This window comes from Protopterus annectens, chromosome 14.part0, assembly GCF_019279795.1.
Source record: "Protopterus annectens isolate FY-2018-M chromosome 14.part0, PAN1.0, whole genome shotgun sequence".
Classification (NCBI taxonomy): Eukaryota; Metazoa; Chordata; order Ceratodontiformes; family Protopteridae; genus Protopterus; species Protopterus annectens.
The window spans coordinates 945,648,819-945,669,136 of NC_056748.1; the positions used below are offsets into that span (position 1 = coordinate 945,648,819).

At 38.5% G+C, this 20,318-nt stretch overlaps 1 protein-coding gene across 1 annotated transcript in view; it reads right to left on the bottom strand.

The window, feature by feature from the left end:
• Positions 1-20,318, bottom strand: part of LOC122789359 (anthrax toxin receptor 1-like) — a 1,490,698-nt gene that overhangs the window by 666,271 nt on the left and 804,109 nt on the right. Inside the window, exon 11 of the mRNA XM_044056748.1 lies at positions 5,828-5,897. Within this exon, the coding sequence (XP_043912683.1) occupies positions 5,828-5,897 (70 nt within the window). The remainder of the gene's footprint in view (positions 1-5,827; positions 5,898-20,318) is intronic.

The following is a 20,318-nucleotide window of genomic DNA, read 5'->3' on the forward strand; positions in this document are numbered from 1 at the left end:
GATTAATGTTAGAAACATTTCAATTCCTTGATAGACATTTTTGTCTTCTGTTGGCTGTTACACATATCAGCTATATTAACTTATGTAAGAGTGGTAGTTGTTTATTTACAAGGGTAGGGGTCTGATCCCAGTGGCTATTTTTTCACCCAGCCCAGGTGATAAATACAAAAATACTACACAGCAGACTGAAATATCAAACCAAGGAATTCATTTATGAAACACATGCATTAAAGGAAAATAGCCCACTGCAATTGTCAGGACATGAGTACTTGAATAATTAGAGGCAGTACTAGTTAAGATATCTGGGCAGCAATACCCAATTGCTACTTACAGTATCTGCTCTTAACAGATGGGCATGAAGGAAAGAAAACTTAAAGCAAGAAGGTTGAGAAGTAGAAGTTAGCAAGTAAGGGAGGATTATGTAAAAAATGAGGTAAGAGGAAGTAAAAGTAGGAGAAACAATGGTAGAGGTGGTTACGAATGGCTGCAGATAATCGACACAGTGGTTTGGTTGGTTGTAGCACTGGTAAAGGGTCTACACCTAATGGTTCTTAAACAAACATTTAGATCCTAGGAGATTTGCTGAGATGGCATTAAAACACTTTTCTGAACTTGGAGTAGGAGATAAAACTGAGGCAAACATTAGTGCAAGCTCCATGGATGTTTATAATCAGAACAGCCTTCACAAAAAATAATTTTTTTCTCCTACCACTCATTTTATTACAAAAGGAACACACACATCTGCAATTTTAATTAGCCCTTCAGATAACTGTGGTAGAGAAGGTAAATACATCTGCAACTTCTCACATATTTCAAATGTACCACTACTTTGTTATGATGTTGTTAAATCGGCTACCTGGGCACATACCACTACTTGGTTATGATGTCATTAAATCGGCTAGCTAGGCTATCAAAAACTGCATGACTGCTTGCAAACTGAAGACGCGATTTTTTCTGAAGTTTGTTAGGTCCACCCTCTGACCTCATCCTCCTGTTAATGACCTTTTCTTCAGTAAAGTCTGTGTTTTTTTTCCTTTTACCATCCCTAGGCTTACCATATGTTGTATATCTCCTGCTTTGGTTCAATAACCATTGTCCTTGTTCCTTTTACCATCCCCAGGCTTACCACATGTTGTATACCTCCTGCTTTGGTTCAGTAACCATACTCCTTGTTCCTTCTACCATCCCCAGGCTTACCATATGTTGTATACCTCCTGCTTTGGTTCAATAACCATTCTCCTTGTTCATTTTACCATCCCTAGGCTTACCACATGTTGTATACCTCCTGCTTTGGTTCAGTAACCATTCATCTTGTTCCTTTTACCATCCCTAGGCTTACCATATGTTGTATACCTCCTGCTTTGGTTCAATAACCATTCTCCATGTTCATTTTACCATCCCTAGGCTTACCATAGGTAGTATCCCTCCGGCTTTGGTTCAAGTAACCATTCATCTTGTTCCTTCTACCATCCCTAGGCTTACCATATGTTGTACACCTCCTGCTTTGGTTCAATAACCATTCTGCTTGTTACTTTTACCATCCCTAGGCTTAACATATGTTGTATCCCTCCTGCTTTGGTTCAATAACCATTCGCCGTGTTCCTTTTACCATCCCCAGGCTTACCACATGTTGTATACCTCCTGCTTTGGTTCAATAACCATTTTCCTTGTTCCTTTTACCATCCCTATGCTTACCACATGTTGTATACCTCCTGCTTTGGTTCAATAACCATTCTCCATGTTCCATTTACCATCCCCAGGCTTACCACATGTTGTATACCTCCTGCTTTGGTTCAATAACCATTTTCCTTGTTCCTTCTACCATCCCTAGGCTTACCATATGTTGTATACCTCCTGCTTTGGTTCAATAACCATTCTCCGTGTTCCTTTTACCATCCCTAGGCTTACCACATGTTGTATGCCTCCTGCTTTGGTTCAATAACCATTCTCCGTGTTCCTTTTACCATCCCCAGGCTTACCACATGTTGTATCCCTCCTGCTGTGGTTCAATAACCATTCTCTGTGTTCCTTTTACCATCCCCAGGCTTACCATATGTTGTATACCTCCTGCTTTGGTTCAATAACCATTGTCCTTGTTCCTTTTACCATCCTCAGGCTTACCACATGTTGTATACCTCCTGCTTTGGTTCAGTATCCATTCTCCTTGGTTTTAAGCCTTGTTAGCCTTCTTACACTTGCACACTTTACAAGTAAAATTACTGACTGTCCTCCTTAGTTAAGATTTTGCTTTAACTTGTGGAAAATGCCTGTGTAGTGCCGAATTACATACCTCCCTAGATGTGACTGTATACTTTACTCCTCAGTTGTACCACCTGTACTGCATTTTATCCTCACCACTTTTAGTGGCCTGTCATGATGCTAGTTAACTTAAATTACTTTACACTGACTGTGGCTGTGTACTACACAGTGGGCAGGAACATTGTCTTGCATATTATCCTACATTTGAGCCTGACCTGCACATGCTGCTTTTATTATTAGGTAATTGGTTCACAAGTTTTGATAGCAACCCTGTACACTATTAGCCTTTAAGATGCATGACTATCAGTATTATGGGATGTAGTCTCTCTTACATGTATATTTATCAAAGCTCTTTGTTGAGTGTCTCATACTAGATTCCTATGTACTTCTCCCATTTATTCTGTTATTAAGGGTGAGGGGATTCAAAGACAATGCATTATGTATGTGTTCTTTGCCATGAGCTGACCCATGAATGAAACTTTTGTATGATAGTGTTGCACCTTATCTATGAACACCAGTCAGTGACTGTCAACCTTACTACATTTTGTTTTCTTTCTGGAAATGTGGCAGAAAGCATGTATCCTTTAAGGTAATTGCTTATATGTAGGCTTAAACATTGTTTTGTAATCATTGATTGCAGCTAAAGGATTGTAGGATTGTGCTCATTTTACTACAATTCTGGTATTGCTTAACAATGCTAACTCTTTCAAATAAATGTTTGTGTTCTGTTTTAGAGCCTTTATTATTAACAGTGCATGCAAAATAAAAGTAAATGCTGTTAATGTTTACATTTTAAGATGAGGTCAGTACTATGCAAAATCAGTAAATATACAAAATCAGTAGAATGTAACATATGTCAGTGACGGTATCTGTTTTGATAACTGGATGGGTTTTGCTACTGCCCTTCTGATCTGCATTACCATGGCACTAGTGAAATGGCAGTGAATCCCATTATGTGGTCCTTAGTTTATAATATATTGTCATTTAGATGGTCTCAATAATTAGTATTCATGCACACACATATGTCAATCTACTACAAGAACATGGAACATACATACTGAATTATTTAAAAAAAAAAGTATGGATAGCTAAATTGCAGTTTAGCTTTTCACTGGCCAAATATTTTTGCTTACTGCCATGGAAAGGTAAGAACATAAGTGAGTTGCCATAAACATTGATCAGCGAGCAGATTGAACATTTACATTAAAAAGTAACATCTTTGATGTGAAGCACCCAGACCCCAGGAAGTCACAGAAAACATAATGTTTTAGTCCCCTTAACTGCTGAAATATATTTCCTTCTACCTGCTTTATATCTTATCCCACAATGTACTGTAGGGTAAGCAAGCTCCACCCCAAACTTTACTGACTCTTACTCTTTAAAACATGTACAGAAAAGCTGCATGACACCCCCCACCACCATTAATAAGACTGCTGTAAATTGGAATGGCTGCCTGTACTACAACACTAACATGTCACACAGTGGCATTCTCTACCTACCTTTTTGATTTTCCAGTTCAGTGACATGATATCAATATTTTTTGTGCTGTCCTTTGATCAGGTTCCAAATGACAGTTACCATTTTGCCACACAGCTATCTGAGTAAGAATTTTTGAAATGCTAGTGGAGAAGAGTTGGACATGCCTGAATAAGAATAATACAACAGTAACCCCCCCCCCCCCCAGCAGCTTGTCTAAATGCTAGTCTGAATAGGGGATTCTCTGAAAATTAATAATTGTAACTTCACTGCTTAATAGACACCTGTCATAGACTTGCACTCCCAATCATTGCCCAAGGTCAGCAAATGAGGGCTGAGAGTGAGGCCCAGTTTGCTTAAAGAGACGACTTCAGTGGTCACTTTTACTACATATCATCAAGTCCTATATTCATTTCTTCAGTTTTTACTAATACATTATGCAGGAGATCAAATAATATATAACACCTATCACAAAATTAAGAGTTCTTTACATATTTCTTAAAAGATGTTCTCCACGCATAATTAAATATATATATATTGTCCACATAAGGAATGTGTAAATAATGTACCCTACACTGATGTTTCCTAAATCACATTTCAGTTAGTTATGTATAGTTTTACAAAATGAGATCTATGTGATCCATGTAAATGCTGATTGGACTTTAGTTATACAAAAAATGTTCTGTAAATTATATAAATTTACCAAGCAGAGTATCTATTGTTAGTAGCAACTGATGTTGCAAATAAAATCAACATATCAGTGACAGAGAGGATTCATGTGCCTTCTGTGGAAGGTTGGGTGCCGGGCTGGCAACTCAACACCGTAAAACTCCACTGCCAATCATGAGCGGACAGGTGATCTGCTGTGGCAACCCCTAACTGGGAAAAGCCGAAAGAAGAAGTGACAGAGAGGTTCTATGTCTATGGTGTCAGATTTATCAATGTCTTTTGCTATTATTAATAAGTATGCAGTTCATTACCATATACATGCATATTTGTATATCTGTTTACTTATCTGTACACACGTATATGTGTGTGTGTGTGTGTGTGTGTGTGTGTGTGTGTGTGTGTGTGTGTTTGCATATGTATTAGTGAATGCTGAGCTAGGGTAATACACTGATAATTGTGGTAGAGGATGTATGTCAGAGAGTCTAAATCAGAGAGGCCATCTGTCTTCATAGCAAACAATAGGCAGTACCTGCTTCTGATACTCCATCAGGGCCAAAACTCCTTGATGACTTGGAGTTCCTGAACCCTGGTCTTAAAGAGGGTTAGCTGGAGTTTCCATGTCCATCCCCTAAAGAAAGAAGGCAGAGAAGATGTCTAAGGCTGGACTTCTGAAGTGGAAGAGAAGATCCTATTTGTTGTGGGAGTGTCCTGCAATAAATGACATGTTCCCATTGTGAGTCAGTAATGTAGCCAGAATGAAAACCTGCTGGGATTTATCATAACGCAGGATAACAGAAAGAGAAGGCTAACTTTGTGGGTTGTTACTAATGAAGTACTGTTTATCCTAACTACTTGACCTGTCCTTGGCCAAAAAAAAAAAAAAAAAAAAAAACAAAGCCAAGTGTTTGTTTCATTTCCCTGATTGTTGTTTTTCAAAATACATTTTATGCTGTCTGAATGAAACACATTTTCAGTTATTTTTTTTTTAAGGAAAAAGAAAATGATTTTTACTAACGCAGTCTGAAAAACAAGTTTCATGTTCAAATACTGAACTGCTCAGCTAATTCCATTTGAAATTTTGTCTGTCTATCTACCTATCCATCTATGTATCTACCTATCTATATGTGTTCATGGTATAGGATTTAACAATTGTTTACATAGTTTGCTATTGCTGAAGTAAGTTTCATTAAGATGTTATGACATCTGTATCCAGCTGAACAGTTAACATATTTATTAACAATGGTTAGAACAGTACTGTCTCGTTCCCAGATTTCTTCTGATCTATGTATGCTACTTTTGATGAACTAAAAATCAGTCTGGGGTTAAAAGCTGTGTTAGTATTCCATGTATGCCAAGATACAGTTTGAGAAATATACTTATTAGTATTAGAAAAAGCTCTTTTAAGAAGTAAAATCATGCTTACTGTCCAACTTCCTCTATAACTGGTGCAGGGCAAAGTAAATATGTTTCCTCCACAACAACTGGTTTTTCATCTGTAAAGAAAACATATAAAAGTCTTCTAGTTAAATCCTCCCAGTTTGTTGATTAAAAAAGACACGGCAAGACAACATAAATTGTTTTCTTCAGTCTTAATCTGTTGCAACATGTGAAACATCTTCTCAACTTAAAAAAAATAGGACAGTAATATTAGTTGTACTAAAAGCCAAAGTATAAACAATATGAAGTCAGACATTCAAAAGATATTATCGTATAACATTGCAATACCTTTCTGCTATTCAGCAAGCACCCTTACACAAAGTTGCATGGTCCTCCAATATGAAGATGTTGCAACACAACTAAAGGCTGGCCCCATGGCCATGCTGAATGCTAATGAGGCATTCCAGGGAACAGCCATATGCTAATTAGCAGAAGGATAATTAGTTCAACTAGGGGATCAGATGCATGACTGCATGATATGCCCCCTCCCTTCTGCCCCAACCATTCAGGTCCCATTTCTTAAAACAAAGCCTGTAAACATTTGCTACAGTTTATACCATGCCTGCATGGAGCGCTGTAGCACTCAGGTTATAATTTAAACAAAAAAAAAAAAAAAAAAATCTTCATTTTAAACTGTAGTAAACTGCTTACTACAGATGTATCAAACACTTACTACATTTTATACCTTGCTTGGATGGAGCTCTACAGTGCTAATGTTTTACTTTAAAGCAAGGAGTGCTTTAAGCACTCAGGTTTCAGTAAAAAAAAAAAAAAAAAAACGGTAGCAAACTGTTTGCTACAGTTTAGACCACACACAAAGCTCTACAGAGCTTAGGATTTTCTTTTTAAAGAAGAAACACCTTTATTAAACTTCCACTGATGACATGGGCAATCATACTTTTATATAAATGAAAACAAACCATATTTACATAAAATCAGTTGCAAGCATTTTATATCACAAGCCATACTGACATAATTTTAGTTGCAAACATTATACATAACTTATAATCCACCTAATCATTGTCAGTCAAACATTACATAACTCATTCAAATCCTGCCTTCTTTTAAAACTCATTCCTCCACAGTATGCATTGATCCCACAATTCCCATTGTTTCCTATGTAATTTGCTCCTGCCCTTTTCTAAACATCCCATTTCCAGTTGTTTTATCTCTGTTATTATATTCACTACTTGTAGTACAATTGGTTTAAACTTTGATTTCTATTTTCTAGTAATTGCTTTTTTAGCAGCCGTCATAATTAGACTCAGCAAGGCCTTACTATGTCTAGGCAATTTTGATATAGCTCAGAAAAATAATTTCCCTAGTTAAATCAATTTGCTCACCCAGTATCTCTGATAAAGTAGTCTGCAGGGAATATTTAAAGTCTGCCAGCTCATTACACTTCCAAAAAATATTTTCACACTTACCTCTTTCTTCCCCATCACACCTCCAACATTTCATGTCTATCTGAGGAAAATTTCACTGGAGTCTACTTGGAGTATAAAGATACTGTAAAAATTTCCAAGCAAAAATCCTAAATCTTCTAGATTTTGTTGCATATTTGGGAGACATACATATATCCTCCCATTGCTTCTTTATGAATTGCTTATCCGACCTCTCTTACCAACTCTTTCTAACCTCCTCTAATTGAGTCTTATAGTTATCATGCAATATTTTATATGCTCTACTAATTATTATTTTTTTTAACAGTAGCTTCTGTCCTAGATTCTACTTAAAACTCTACCAGTGCTGGGCTTTCATTTAGGACTCCACTATTTCTTTCTCTTTGCCTATACTCTGATATCAGTCCATGATAGGGAAGGTAATCTCTAACCTGCAGTCCAAATAAATTCTTGGCAACTTACATTACATTACCTTTTCCTCTCTAGTTATTTGTTCCCAATACCTTGACTCCTTTGCCAGTTTTCTCCATTAAATTCCAGTCCCTCTTGCCTATTGTCTTTATCCCTAACTGCAGTTATCCCTATCAGCAGAATCTCCTTTGTCAATTCCCATGTTGGCTTAGTTCTTATAATATTTTCTGCTACTTTGAATATAATATTCCTTATGAGTATTGTTAATCTCCTTAAATGTCCGCATCCAAAATTCCAGTCTCTCCTTGTTTTTGAGTTTTCCTAGTTTCATCATCATCCCTTTCTACTTTCAATTATAGGTTTCTGTGTGTGCTATGTACAGGAGCCTTAACTGTGTAGCTCTGAAAAGGTCTACATTAGATAACTGAAGCTTTAGGTAATCAAATAATAAAAGCGCAACACCTAAACCCCAAATGGCCACTTCCTGCGATCGCTCTACAGTGGAGAAAAGGGCAGATTCCCAATAATGGCCAGGCAACTTTTTCCCTATGAAAACATTTACGGAAGTGGCCATTCGCAGTTTACAGCTTTCACTGTTTAGGTGTCGAACTTTAAGTATTCGATTACCTAATGCTTTGACTATATGATATAGACCCCTCTGAAGTACCCCTTCAAATTGGATAATCCCAATCTGCCTTGTTCTATTGGAAGAATCAGCTTATCCCATTTGACTCTTGCCATCTTCCCCTCCCAGAAAAATCCTTCAACCTTTTATTAATTGCTATCCACAACTTCTCCTCTGGTTGATAAAAAATATGCCTGATCTATCTATAAGACTAAAGGGGCTAAAAGCATTTTAACTGCTTGCATACTACAATCCATATCTGTATAACAGAGCTTCCATTTTCTCAGTTTTTGTATTATCTTTTCTTTAGTCTCTTCCCACATATCCTTAGCTGCCACACCAGAATCATTTTTAATCCATACTCCTAAATACTTAATTTTTATCATGACACTATAAATATGGATATTGCTGAAACAATTCATGTGTGGGTACATAATTTACCACTATTGCCTTTGTTTTAGCTTCATTAATTTTGTATCATGAAAAGATTTGAAACTGTCTCAAAATGTTTCACAACACTATAATGTCCTTTTCTGGTTTTATCAGGTATAAAATAATACCATTTAAAAATAGAGCCAGCTTTTCTTGACTACCATACCAATTATATCCTTGAATTTCTGAGTCCCTTAATTTGTTTGCTACTGGTTCTAAATTCAATGCAAATAACAAAGGGGAAAGAAGGCAATCCTGCCTGGTTCCTCTGCTCAATCAGAAATTATCAGAGAGGAACCCACCACTTTAAGTTTTGTCTCTGATCCCTCACATATCCTCCTAATCAACATTATAATTTTATTAGTGAATGCAAATGCTTCCATTGCCCTGCCCATAAAATCCCAGCTTACTCTGTCAAATGCTTCCTCTGCATCAAGACCCACCAAAACAGTGGTACTTTCTTATATTCAAGTTCCCTCTGGAACACCAGTGTTCTGCTAATGTTGTTGAATATTTGCCTCCCCTCCCCAAAGCCACATTTATCCATATCCATCAATGTTGCCATTATTTTAGCCATTATAGACATAATCACTTTTTAATCATGGTTCAGTATTGAAATGGTACTGTAGGAGACTGGATCTAATAACTATTTTCCCTCTTTAGATATTACCACCACTTTCTTCCAGGATATTGGGACTTCTCATCTTAAAATACTGTTTAACAAAACCTTCCAGATCTTTATCAGTTTTCCCTCCTAGCTCCTAAATGTCCACAGAAATACTATCTATTCCTAAGGACTTTCCTGTAGATTAGTTATACATCACCATTTTAGCTCATCTCTTCCTGTTCTAACTGTTAGTAATTCAGCCTCCTCTACCTTTAATGGTGGCATATTTAATTCTTCCATAAACCTTTCCATTTGTATCTTTTCTTGATTTCCATATTTCTCTGCTTTACTTAGTTGGGTCACTTATCTCAACAGCAGTATCATTAAGAAAACAATGACATTTAAATGTGCCTTATCAGTTACATATTGCTAGCATCACACCTCAGATAAATAGTGTAGCCTGGAGACTAAGCAAAGTCAGGGCTTTCAAGCTTAATTTTCAGATGCAATGTCTTTCCCTGTAATAAAACTTAGTGCCACAAAGAAAGAAAGAAAGAAAATATGTTAATCTAACTGCTTGCTTTCAGTCAGTATATGATTTTGCATTTGAATTTCTGCAAAAGTGCATGTTTACTGATTACATTGACTAATGTTCATGTGACACCCCAAACCTTTGTAAAAATGAGAAATGGAGTTGATGATGACAGTGATGACTTACCCAGAGTAAGGGGGTGAGACTAAGAGAAAATACAAATAAGAAGGTAGAGTTACAGATTGTTTAACCTGAGGCATACAGTACAATATAAAAAGGCACTACAGATGGGTAACTAGTAAGGAATTTATTGGCAACTCTGTCTATTGAAGTCTAACATCCAAGTCAAAGAAAGGTAATTCTAGCAGGATAAGGTCATTTTTGTTTGCAATAGATGCTGTTTTAATGTGTATGATCTCATGTTGCACAAAATGTTATGTTAAGGCTGCTGCTACTAACCACTGCCACACGTAGTTATGTTAAGGCTGCTGCTACTAACCACTGCCACACGTAGTTATGTTAAGGCTGCTGCTACTAACCACTGCCACACATAGTTATGTTATGGCTGCTGCTATTAACCACTGCCACATGTAGTTATGTTAAGGCTGCTGCAACAAACCACTGCCAGATGTAGTTATGTTAAGGCTGCTGCTACCAACCACTGCCACACGTAGTTATGTTAAGGCTGCTGCAACTAACCACTGCCACATGTAGTTATGTTAAGGCTGCTGCGACTAACCACTGCCACACGTAGTTATGTTAAGGCTGCTGCGACTAACCACTGCCACACGTAGTTATGTTAAGGCTGCTGCGACTAACCACTGCCACACGTAGTTATGTTAAGGCTGCTGCTACTAACCACTGCCACACGTAGTTATGTTAAGGCTTCTGTGACTAACCACTGCCACACATAGTTATTTAAGGCTGCTGCTACTAACCACTGCCAGATGTAGTTATGTTAAGGCTGCTGCTACTAACCACTGCCACACATAGTTATGTTAAGGCTGCTGTGACTAACCACTGCCACACGTAGTTATGTTAAGGCTGCTGTGACTAACCACTGCCACACATAGTTATATTAAGGCTGCTGCGACTAACCACTGCCAAAAGTAGTTATGTTAAGGCTGCTGCTACTAACCACTGCCACACGTAGTTATGTTAAGGCTGCTGTGACTAACCACTGCCACACGTAGTTATGTTAAGGTTGCTGCTACTAACCACTGCCACATGTAGTTATGTTAAGGCTGCTGCAACTAACCACTGCCACATGTAGTTATGTTAAGGCTGCTGCTACTAACCACTGCCACACATAGTTATGTTAAGGCTGCTGCGACTAACCACTGCCACATGCAGTTATGTTAAGGCTGCTGCGACTAACCACTGCCACACATACTGCTTCCTTAGTAGTCAGAGTTTTTTGCAGTGAAACAACAGGTCATGTTCTAAAGGATGAACCATGTTGGCTCATGGATCATTTAAGTTATTGGCAGGGTATATGTTAAGATTCCTTTTGGCTTTCACTATAAACTTTTATGTGGGCAACAGAAAGCAAGCTAAATGTTAAGGTATTTAATGCACTTTCTGGCTGAATTTTTTAAGAGTCTTTACATGTTGTAAGCAGAACCAGAATCTCCCTTTTCATGTTTTTTTCTTAAATGTAGGCATTTCAGTATTCAATTTTATGATGGCTTTTACATTCATATTTAAGATGATGCCTGATACCTTTGTACTGGTTTAATTAGAAAAACTTGTGTTCCAGTAGACCTATGCAATCCTTTGGTTCTGGTATTTTTCTGAATGCTAAGTAGTCCCTCTTCTCTTTTGAGCACCTTACATATCTTATTCATTTTGTAAGTCTGTACAAGTTATTTTTTCACAAATTTCCTGCATAATTCTGCATCACAGGTATGTATTCTTTAATGCAAGAGATAACAATGCAGTAAACTCACTGATAGTATCCTGAGCAGATTTTGTGGTCATTAAGGGGATCGTACCAATCTGTTTTATGTCATCTCATTTTTCATCAGTAAAATTATATATTAATTTATAACCTTGACTTTGGACTTGGAATAAACGTAAGTTTCATCATCTGTGTTAACTATAAAATGTATAACTACTGATTGGAAGAATGAAGGTTCGAAGTTCATCAGTACAACATCAAGGATACTGCCATCCCTCATTGGATTTTGCATTATCTGTTCTAAATTCTTTTGACTCACATAGCTAACATTTGGATATATATTTAATCAGTGTTGAGTAGTTTATTGAGTCATAGTTTGCATTAGTTAAAATCCCCCATAAAGTCTTCCTTGAGTTCTAGATAATGGAGTTTAGTCAGGAATTCCTCGTGCTCTGTAGGGGACACAAAACTATGTACATTAGATTCTTATAATACTGTATTTATGACCTCTGATATTTAATTATTGTTTAAGCAATTTATATTTTTGAGATGTTTTCTCGACTTCTGACTTTTATGTGTTCTGTGACAAAGACTGAGACACCAGTACCTGTTCTAGCAAATCTGCAATGAAAGGTGTCATATCTTAGACTGTGATACACGTAGGTTCATAGGTTCATAGGTAGATACTAGGCTATCAGCCCTAGGGCCTATACAAGCCCAGCCAAAAAGGTACCAAGGCTTTTGCCACCCAAGAAAATTATTTTCCTGTGCCACTGTCGAGCAGAGCCACAGAAGTGATCCCCGGGGTGAATTTCCTATTTCCCATCCAATCATCAAGATTTTTCTTGAAGAGTGCTAATGAGGAGCTTTGTTTGATATAGACAGGTAGTTTATTCCAGAGTATGGGAAGTCTCTGGGACAGGAATCTATCCCTCTGGCATGTTCTGTTTACTGTGATGATAAGGTTTAGGTCTCTAGAGTGTGTAGCTCAGAGGGATTGGGATTTCTTTAAGTGGAGCATGTCCAACAGCTCTAGGTTTGACAAAGCTTTGCATGTTAGGCAGAGATCACCTCTGAGTAGGCGATATGCAATGGAGTAAAGCTGGATTTTTTTGAAAATGTCTGCGTAGGGCATCTGTTTGAGGCTGGTATTCCTCTTTGTGAGGTATTTCTGCGGCCTTTCCAGTTGTTGTAGATGTCTTGTGAGGTACATACCAAAAGGGGTGTTGTACTTTATAACGGGACAAATGAGTGATGAGTAGAGGGGAACAATAACCTCTTTTTTTTCTGGATGAGAAACCTTTTGTGATGAGGTGTGCCATGTAGAAGGATTTCCTGACTACTGTGGCAATGTGATTATCAAAGAAGAGACTACTGTTCACCTGTGTCCCAAGGTCTCTTATCACACTTTTGGTGTTAAGTATACTACACCTATGTTTTAGTTCATGGGTACAGAGTTTTTACCAAAGGGGAAGACAATGCACTTTTTGGCATTGAGTTTGAGGCCATGGCTTTGACACCAGGCATCTGTCTCAGTGAGGCCCTTTTGTAGGATGTCCACATTGTTAGGAGTTTCGATTACGGCTCCTAGTTTGCAGTCATATGCGAATTTCATTAGCCAAAGACCTTTCGTGTTAGCCTGTACTTCAGAGAAGTAGATACCAAACAGGAGAGGACCCAGGACTGAACCCTGTGGTACTCCACTTGTCACTGGTCTAAAGATGGATTTGGAGTCTGCTACTTTCACAGTGTGGGTTCTGTCAGTGAGCCAGTTGGCAACCCATCTTGTGACATAGGGATTTATACCTAGTTTAGTGAGTTTATCTATAATTCCAGAGTGGGGGATGGTGTTGAAAGCCTTGGCAAGATCTGGATAGGCTGTGTGAACCACCTTACCCTCATCTACGGCTTTGGTGACTGCTTCAAAGAAGTCTATCGGGTTTAGGAGACATGATCTGCCTTTTACAAACCTGAAATGGGTGGGGTCCAGAGTTTGGAGATTACCAATATCTTTGTTTATAAGTTCCATGATGATACGTTCCATGGCCTTGCAGACCAGACTCATCAGGCTAATGGGGCAGAAGTTCCTGGGGTCCATGGTGGCTCCCCCTTTGTGGAATGAGATAACCGTCGCTGTGTGCCATTCATTGGGCACAAAGTCTGCGGTGAGGGTATGATTGAACATGGTACATAGGTGGGGTGCCAGTTTGTGTAGAACACAGCCTGGGATGTTGTCTGGTCCCATGGATGCTGTGTTCTTGGCTTTGGAGAGTGTGGTTTTTACCTGTGCAGTCATGATTACAGGAATTTTGCATTCTTCCGGTATTGAGCTGGGCCCTTTAGGGGGTGAGAGGGGGGTAAAATTAGCACTGAACCTATTTGCCAGGAGGTTGGCAATATCAGTTGGGTCTGTATATTTAGTGCCATTGTGCTGTAATTCAGAGCAGATCTGAGTGTTGCCATTGAGATTCTTGACATAGCTATAGAATGCTTTGTGGTTGTCTTTAGAATCAGTGGTGATTTTGTTTTCGTAACTAGCTTTGGAGGATTTTATGAGGGATCACAGATTCTTACTGAGGCTGACCAGGGAGCTCCTCCACTCATGGGATTTTACTCTCTTTTGCAACAGTTTCTTCCTTCTGTTGTACAGTTTGTTTATGGCAGGGGACCACCAGACTGGCTTCCTTTTTTTGGAGGATAGTGTCTTGGTTCTGTTTGGGTAGCACGATCCATGCACTCGTGTAAGTGCTTACAAAGTGCAATTATGTAGGATTCAGTAGTCGTAACTGTATTGTCCATCTGCATGGGTGTCATGAAGTTCACCACGTCTGTCTTAAGAAGCATGAAGTTGGCTTTGGAGAATTTTTTTACTGTGGTTTCCTTAATGGGGGGGGGGGGATGGGGGTAGGATGTGGATATCTAGGGTGATTAGCTTATGGTTGGATCGGACCAGTGAGACGTTGACTTCAGGTGTGGAATGCCGGTCACTCATGCTGGTAATGACTAGATCTAGGATATTGTGGCCCCCTGGTGGGGGTGTGGATAAGTTGATCCAGGGCATTGGAGTTTATGAATTCCAGAAAGCGTTGAGTGAAGGAGTTGGTACATGAGTAGTTTTCCCAGTTAATGGTGGGGTAGTTGAAATCGCCCATTATTAGGGTGTTTGGCTGAATCCTAATATTTTTCAGTACATCAAGAAAAGAGGAGTGGGAATCCTGGGGCATGGTGGGGGATCTGTAGCAAGCTACAATTTGGATTGTAGTTTTGCCCAGAGCTAGTTACACTTGGATAACCTCTGATGTATTATGCTGAGCAACTAGCCTGGAGCTGTGGATATCCTTAATGAATATGGACACACCTCCGCCTTTGGTGTTCCGGTCCAGGTTACATGGCCGAAAAGTGTGGCATGAGTTATAGCCTGTTAGTGCAGGGGTGCTCTCTGGAGCCTTGAACCAAGTCTCAGTCACTGCACAGTTTGCTTGACTATTTTTATATCATTTCTGGCTGACTTCAGAGTTGTGCACTGTTATTTTTGCTTCACTGTATAGTTTTTCAGATCTCTGCTGAAGGTATTTTTCCCCACCTCCCCTATTTCTGCTGTGTCTTAAGTTGGTATAACTAGTTTTACATCTTGTGTGTTATCTGACTATCTCAAGGATTACTTGCATAAAATTAGACCCTGTTAGTCTTGTATCTTTAAACCATGTCTCAGTAATGGTACAGAGATTAACATCTCCCAAGCACAGAAATGCTTTTAAATCACCCATTTTATATTTTGAGACTTCTGGAATCCAACTTAGCCACCTTTGTCTCTGATTTTTTTGTTGTGTATATTTTAAATCCCATTTTGTCTTGGAATTTGAAGAAGTCTAAAAAGACATAGGGGTGGAAGACTTCAGTTCAATACTTGTATGCTCTAGGGACACAGGTGTAGCCCAGCAGAGGAAGATCACTCTGGCTAGTTCCACATCTCACTCTAGGCTGAAAAGGACTAAACCTCCCTGTGTAATAACCATCTCCTTATCCCCTGAGTGAAGGCCAAACTCTGTCAATAGATTTAGGTTCCATACGCTGTGAGGAAAGGATTTTGCTAATCAGATGTATATTTCCATGCTCATTGCTAGGTTGTTCAGTAATCCTACCATATTCTGCAGCACTGCATATCCAACAAGAATGACTTTCTAAAATGTTGCACTCCATCATGAACAATGACCAGGTAATATTTAACCAGAACCAGGTCATATTTAGACTTAGTCCATTATAACCTAGTTCAGATGTCCCTGGTTTGGCCTTAAGCAATCTGGACACTGTCACAATATCCTAAAATAGACCAGTGAAGTATGTTGTTTCTTTCACTTACAGCAGTGTCACCAATTACTAGAATGTTTTGGGACTCCCAGGTCACAATATTTTCCTTATGGGATTTTGAGACTGCCTTTGTCCACTATTAACCCTAACTATTTTCTTGTCATGGAATGTCTCCACTGTCATGTTACAAAGGCTTACTCTGTTTTACTGTGGTCTGTGTATTGTTACATGTATGAGCCGGGGTTTTACTTTTATTGAGTTTATTGCTTTTTGAGATATAGTTGAGGCTTTTGCAGTTGCAGTCTTCAGAACCTCTGCATATGCAGCTGTTGGTGTGTGTGTGTGTGTGTGTGTGTGTGTGTGTGTGTGTGTGTGTGTGTGTGTGTGTGTGTATTATCCAAGGGTGGGACTTATGATGGTAATTTAACCTCAACACTCTGGATATACTTACACCTACCAATCTTGCTGATATTTAAGTTATTATAACGGTCACTGCAGGCAGGACATTTAATAGAAAACTAAGCAAGTCTCTTTCAGTTTAGTGGTTTGTCAGGTACACATTAATGACAGTTTTAAGGAAATATTAGTTATTTACTGCAGCTGCTATGCACTCTAGTGTTCAAGCAAACCCTCAGTGTTTTGCAGACATAATTTGATGTAAAATGTTTAAATTAACCCAACATGTCTATAATTATTGTAAATTGTAAAACCAAACTAATGCACACAGTGAGAAATGGTACATTATTTTATGATAATGGGGAAGAAACTCCAAATAAAGGAACACTATTATAGCTGGCCCCTGGTATATCACCCTGCCTTCAGCCCCATTTTGCCATGATCTGGCTCTAGCCTTGGCTATTTATACTTCTCCAAAGATTAGAAGACAAACTGACAATTATAGCTTTACTATCCCCAAAAACATCTCCTTATTACCTGCAATTGAAAATAAAATCCTCAGGTTCATTAATCTAGACCCTAACAAAGATCACTACTGTACCTGGAATAATAAAAACAAACACCTGGTTGCCTCCCGATGTCATTTTTTATTAAACACATTAACCTTTAAACTACTGCATAAACTCTTTCTGTCCCTTAAAGAAAATGGAACTTGTTCTCTTAGAAGTCAGGAAGGAATTTATCTCCAAAGGTCAGAATTGATTGATTGATTTGTGTTTGCCGGGGTAGAACACTTATCAAACAATAACCAGTTACAGGCTTGGCATGTTACATCATAATATAACAAAATACTTACAGCTTATAAACAACAGTAGTTTACATTTATAAGTAAGCATGGAAAATCTGACAAACAAGATGCACACAGAAGATATAACAAAGCAAATGTTTATACAAGTGTGTAAGTGGAATAGAAAAGAGAGAACAGAAGTGACAGAGATATGAGTAGTAGTACTTAGGTTAAGAAAGCTAATAGAGACCAGTAAGATGAAAGAGGATACTCGATTACATACAATGGGTTTACACCAATAATGGCATGGTAAGCTGAAACACAATTTAGGATAAATGAGAGGTAAGGCACTATACAAGTTGGAGATTCTGGTTTAGGTGACATGTCCTTAGATGGACAGTTACATTCAGACTGTTTTGATAAAGCATTCTCTAAAGTGCTTCCTGCCTGCTAGTATAATTAGCCACATAAAATCAGAGAGAAGTTATGACTGTCCTGGAAGTAGCTAAAATGTCTTCTATTCAAAGGCAGCAAGTGGGCTTGTTTTACAGATTTGACTTGATGTCTAGTAAAAACACTGCGCATGATAAGTAATACAAATACAAAGAATTGACACATTACCCTCTGTATTTTGGCACACAGAATTAAGCAACAATTATTATTTATTTATTGACATTTGAATGCTGGAAATGTCTGACTGGAGAGGTGCCCATTTTCAGCACAGGCCCGGAGAGAAAGGCTCCAAAGTATTACAAAACATTTTAAGAACAATAATTTTACAAGGGTACAAGGGTGTACAACTTTAGGTTTCGCGTAGATTAGAGAAGCAGGGACATGGAGCAAAGCATGAGGGTGGGGTGCTTTCTTATACAGGAAAAAAAAACATTTTTTTAAATTATTACTAAAGTCAAAACTGTGTGCTGTGGACTTTTTTCTGTATTTCCTGGTTCACCACAGTTCCATTATAAGAATTACTATGGACCCCACAGTGACTTTATCTTCAGAAATGGAATGATTTACAACAGCTGCTTCTAGCACTGTCTCCTCAGAGGGCTTCATCAAAAGCAGGAGTTTTATTTAACTTGTATATAGTATTCCCACTCAAGCTCAGGGTTTGTCTGTCATCATGAATAGCCTGGACAATGTGCCACCATTTCATCCTGAAATTATGGATGGTTTCCCACAGCCTCCTTGAAGCTCTTTGAAAGTTAGTGTCCATGATCACCAAAGTCCTTCAAATGTGTGCCCTCAAGTCAATGGCCACTACAGTTACTGCCTTCCTGGATTGCTGGTGACTGTCACTGAACTGCAGAGTCATCCCTGCTGGAATTGTGTGTGAATCCTGTATATATATCCTGATGGATTTTGTCAGATTCATGTTGAGTCACTGAAGGTGATATGAGTGAACAGAAGCAAATTGAAAACTGTTAACTGAAACTACCTTTGGCGAACATTACAACAATTTGTTGTCCCCCTGCACCCCCATGTGCCTTACTCACACTCTAAACTTTTATTTATGCCAACTCTGAGGTCACACAACAGTGGAGAAAAAGGCAAACTCAGCTGTTGGCAAAATCAGTTTGAGTGAACAGTACTCTCTCTTTTGTGTGTGTGTGTTCACCAAAATTTCCTTCATTGAAGTGGCATGTTCTCAGTTTTGTCTCTGCTGGTTTCCACCTGCAGATTCTAGAGTTGTAGCCACGGCAAGCAATGATGAATGTCCTACCAGAGCTCCGTACCACTGCTATTGTTACTAAGGTCTTAAGTAGGACCCACTTAAATTTCATGTCTCTGACTTCCCTAGATTATGGGAAAAGTTCTTATGAGCTGTGTGGTGAAGTCAGTTCACACAGAAGCATCGGCTAGGTGTTCCCAGGACAATCCCACTGCACATGTGGGTGTCCTAAGTCTGTCTAATGACTTCATCTGCTTTAAGATCTAACTTGCCTCCAAACAATGATCACTTGACATCTCATCACTGTACGGAACATATGGCCTTAGGTTTGATGACATGACTAAAATGTCAATCATTAAACTTTGACATAAGGCATTCCAATTATGTGTGCTTATCAGAATCTTTTGGTCTGAACATAATGCTTATTATTGACAATCTGTGTTGAGCGCAGAAGTCCAAAAAGAATTCAGCAATCAAGTTAACATCAAACAATCCATTCCTCTTAGTGACACCCCATCTAGGTATTTTATTCCTTAACTTAGCAGTGAAGGCTTTGTGAAAAAGTATATTTATTTTTATTTATTTATTTTACATTTGTTGACCGGGATAGTCTGACTGGATACATGTCCATTTTTAGCGGAGGCCCAGGGAGAAAAGCTCCAAACATACAAACAGCAAATTATGTCAACTGTTAAGGTTAAGCACAGTTTACAAATTCTTACAAATAATACCATACATTAAAAACATAAAGGACATAGAAGCAAAAAGAGATACAATCTCGTACTTAGGAAACAAGTAGGTAATAGACTGGCAATAGATGCAAGTTTAAGTTTAGAATAAGTCCTCTTTAGCACATGGTTATAGGGTAGAAGTTAGGTTTAGAACAAGGACATAGCCAATACGTTTTAAAGTATTGCTTAAGACTACTTTTGAATATAGAGGGCGCCGAAGTAAGATCAGCAGGAAGTGAGTTCCAGGTTTTGCCAACAGTGTTACAGAGAATCCCCAGCTAGGTTGTTGGTTTTGAATGTTTGTACCAGCAGCCTGTTAGATGAGCAAAGTGTCCTGAGGTTGCTATAGGTGGTGATAAGGTTTTTAAGTACAGGTGTGTTTTCGGTTTGATAGAGAATTTTATATGCAACTATTAGTTGATTGTATTAAAGTAGGCTTGGTAATTCAAGCCACCCTAGATGATTTAGGTTAAGACAGTGGTGTGTTCTGTAAGCTGCTCCCATGGCAAATATAGTAATGTGATTATAGCAGCTTTAGAGTTTGTTGAGGTCAGTTTAACTCAAGTTTGTGAATAAACGGGAGGCATAAAGGAGGGTGGAGAGTAGATGTGTGCGGGCAATGCCAGTCCTGGCATGTGGGGTTAAGAAGGGTTTAATCTTGTATAGGGAG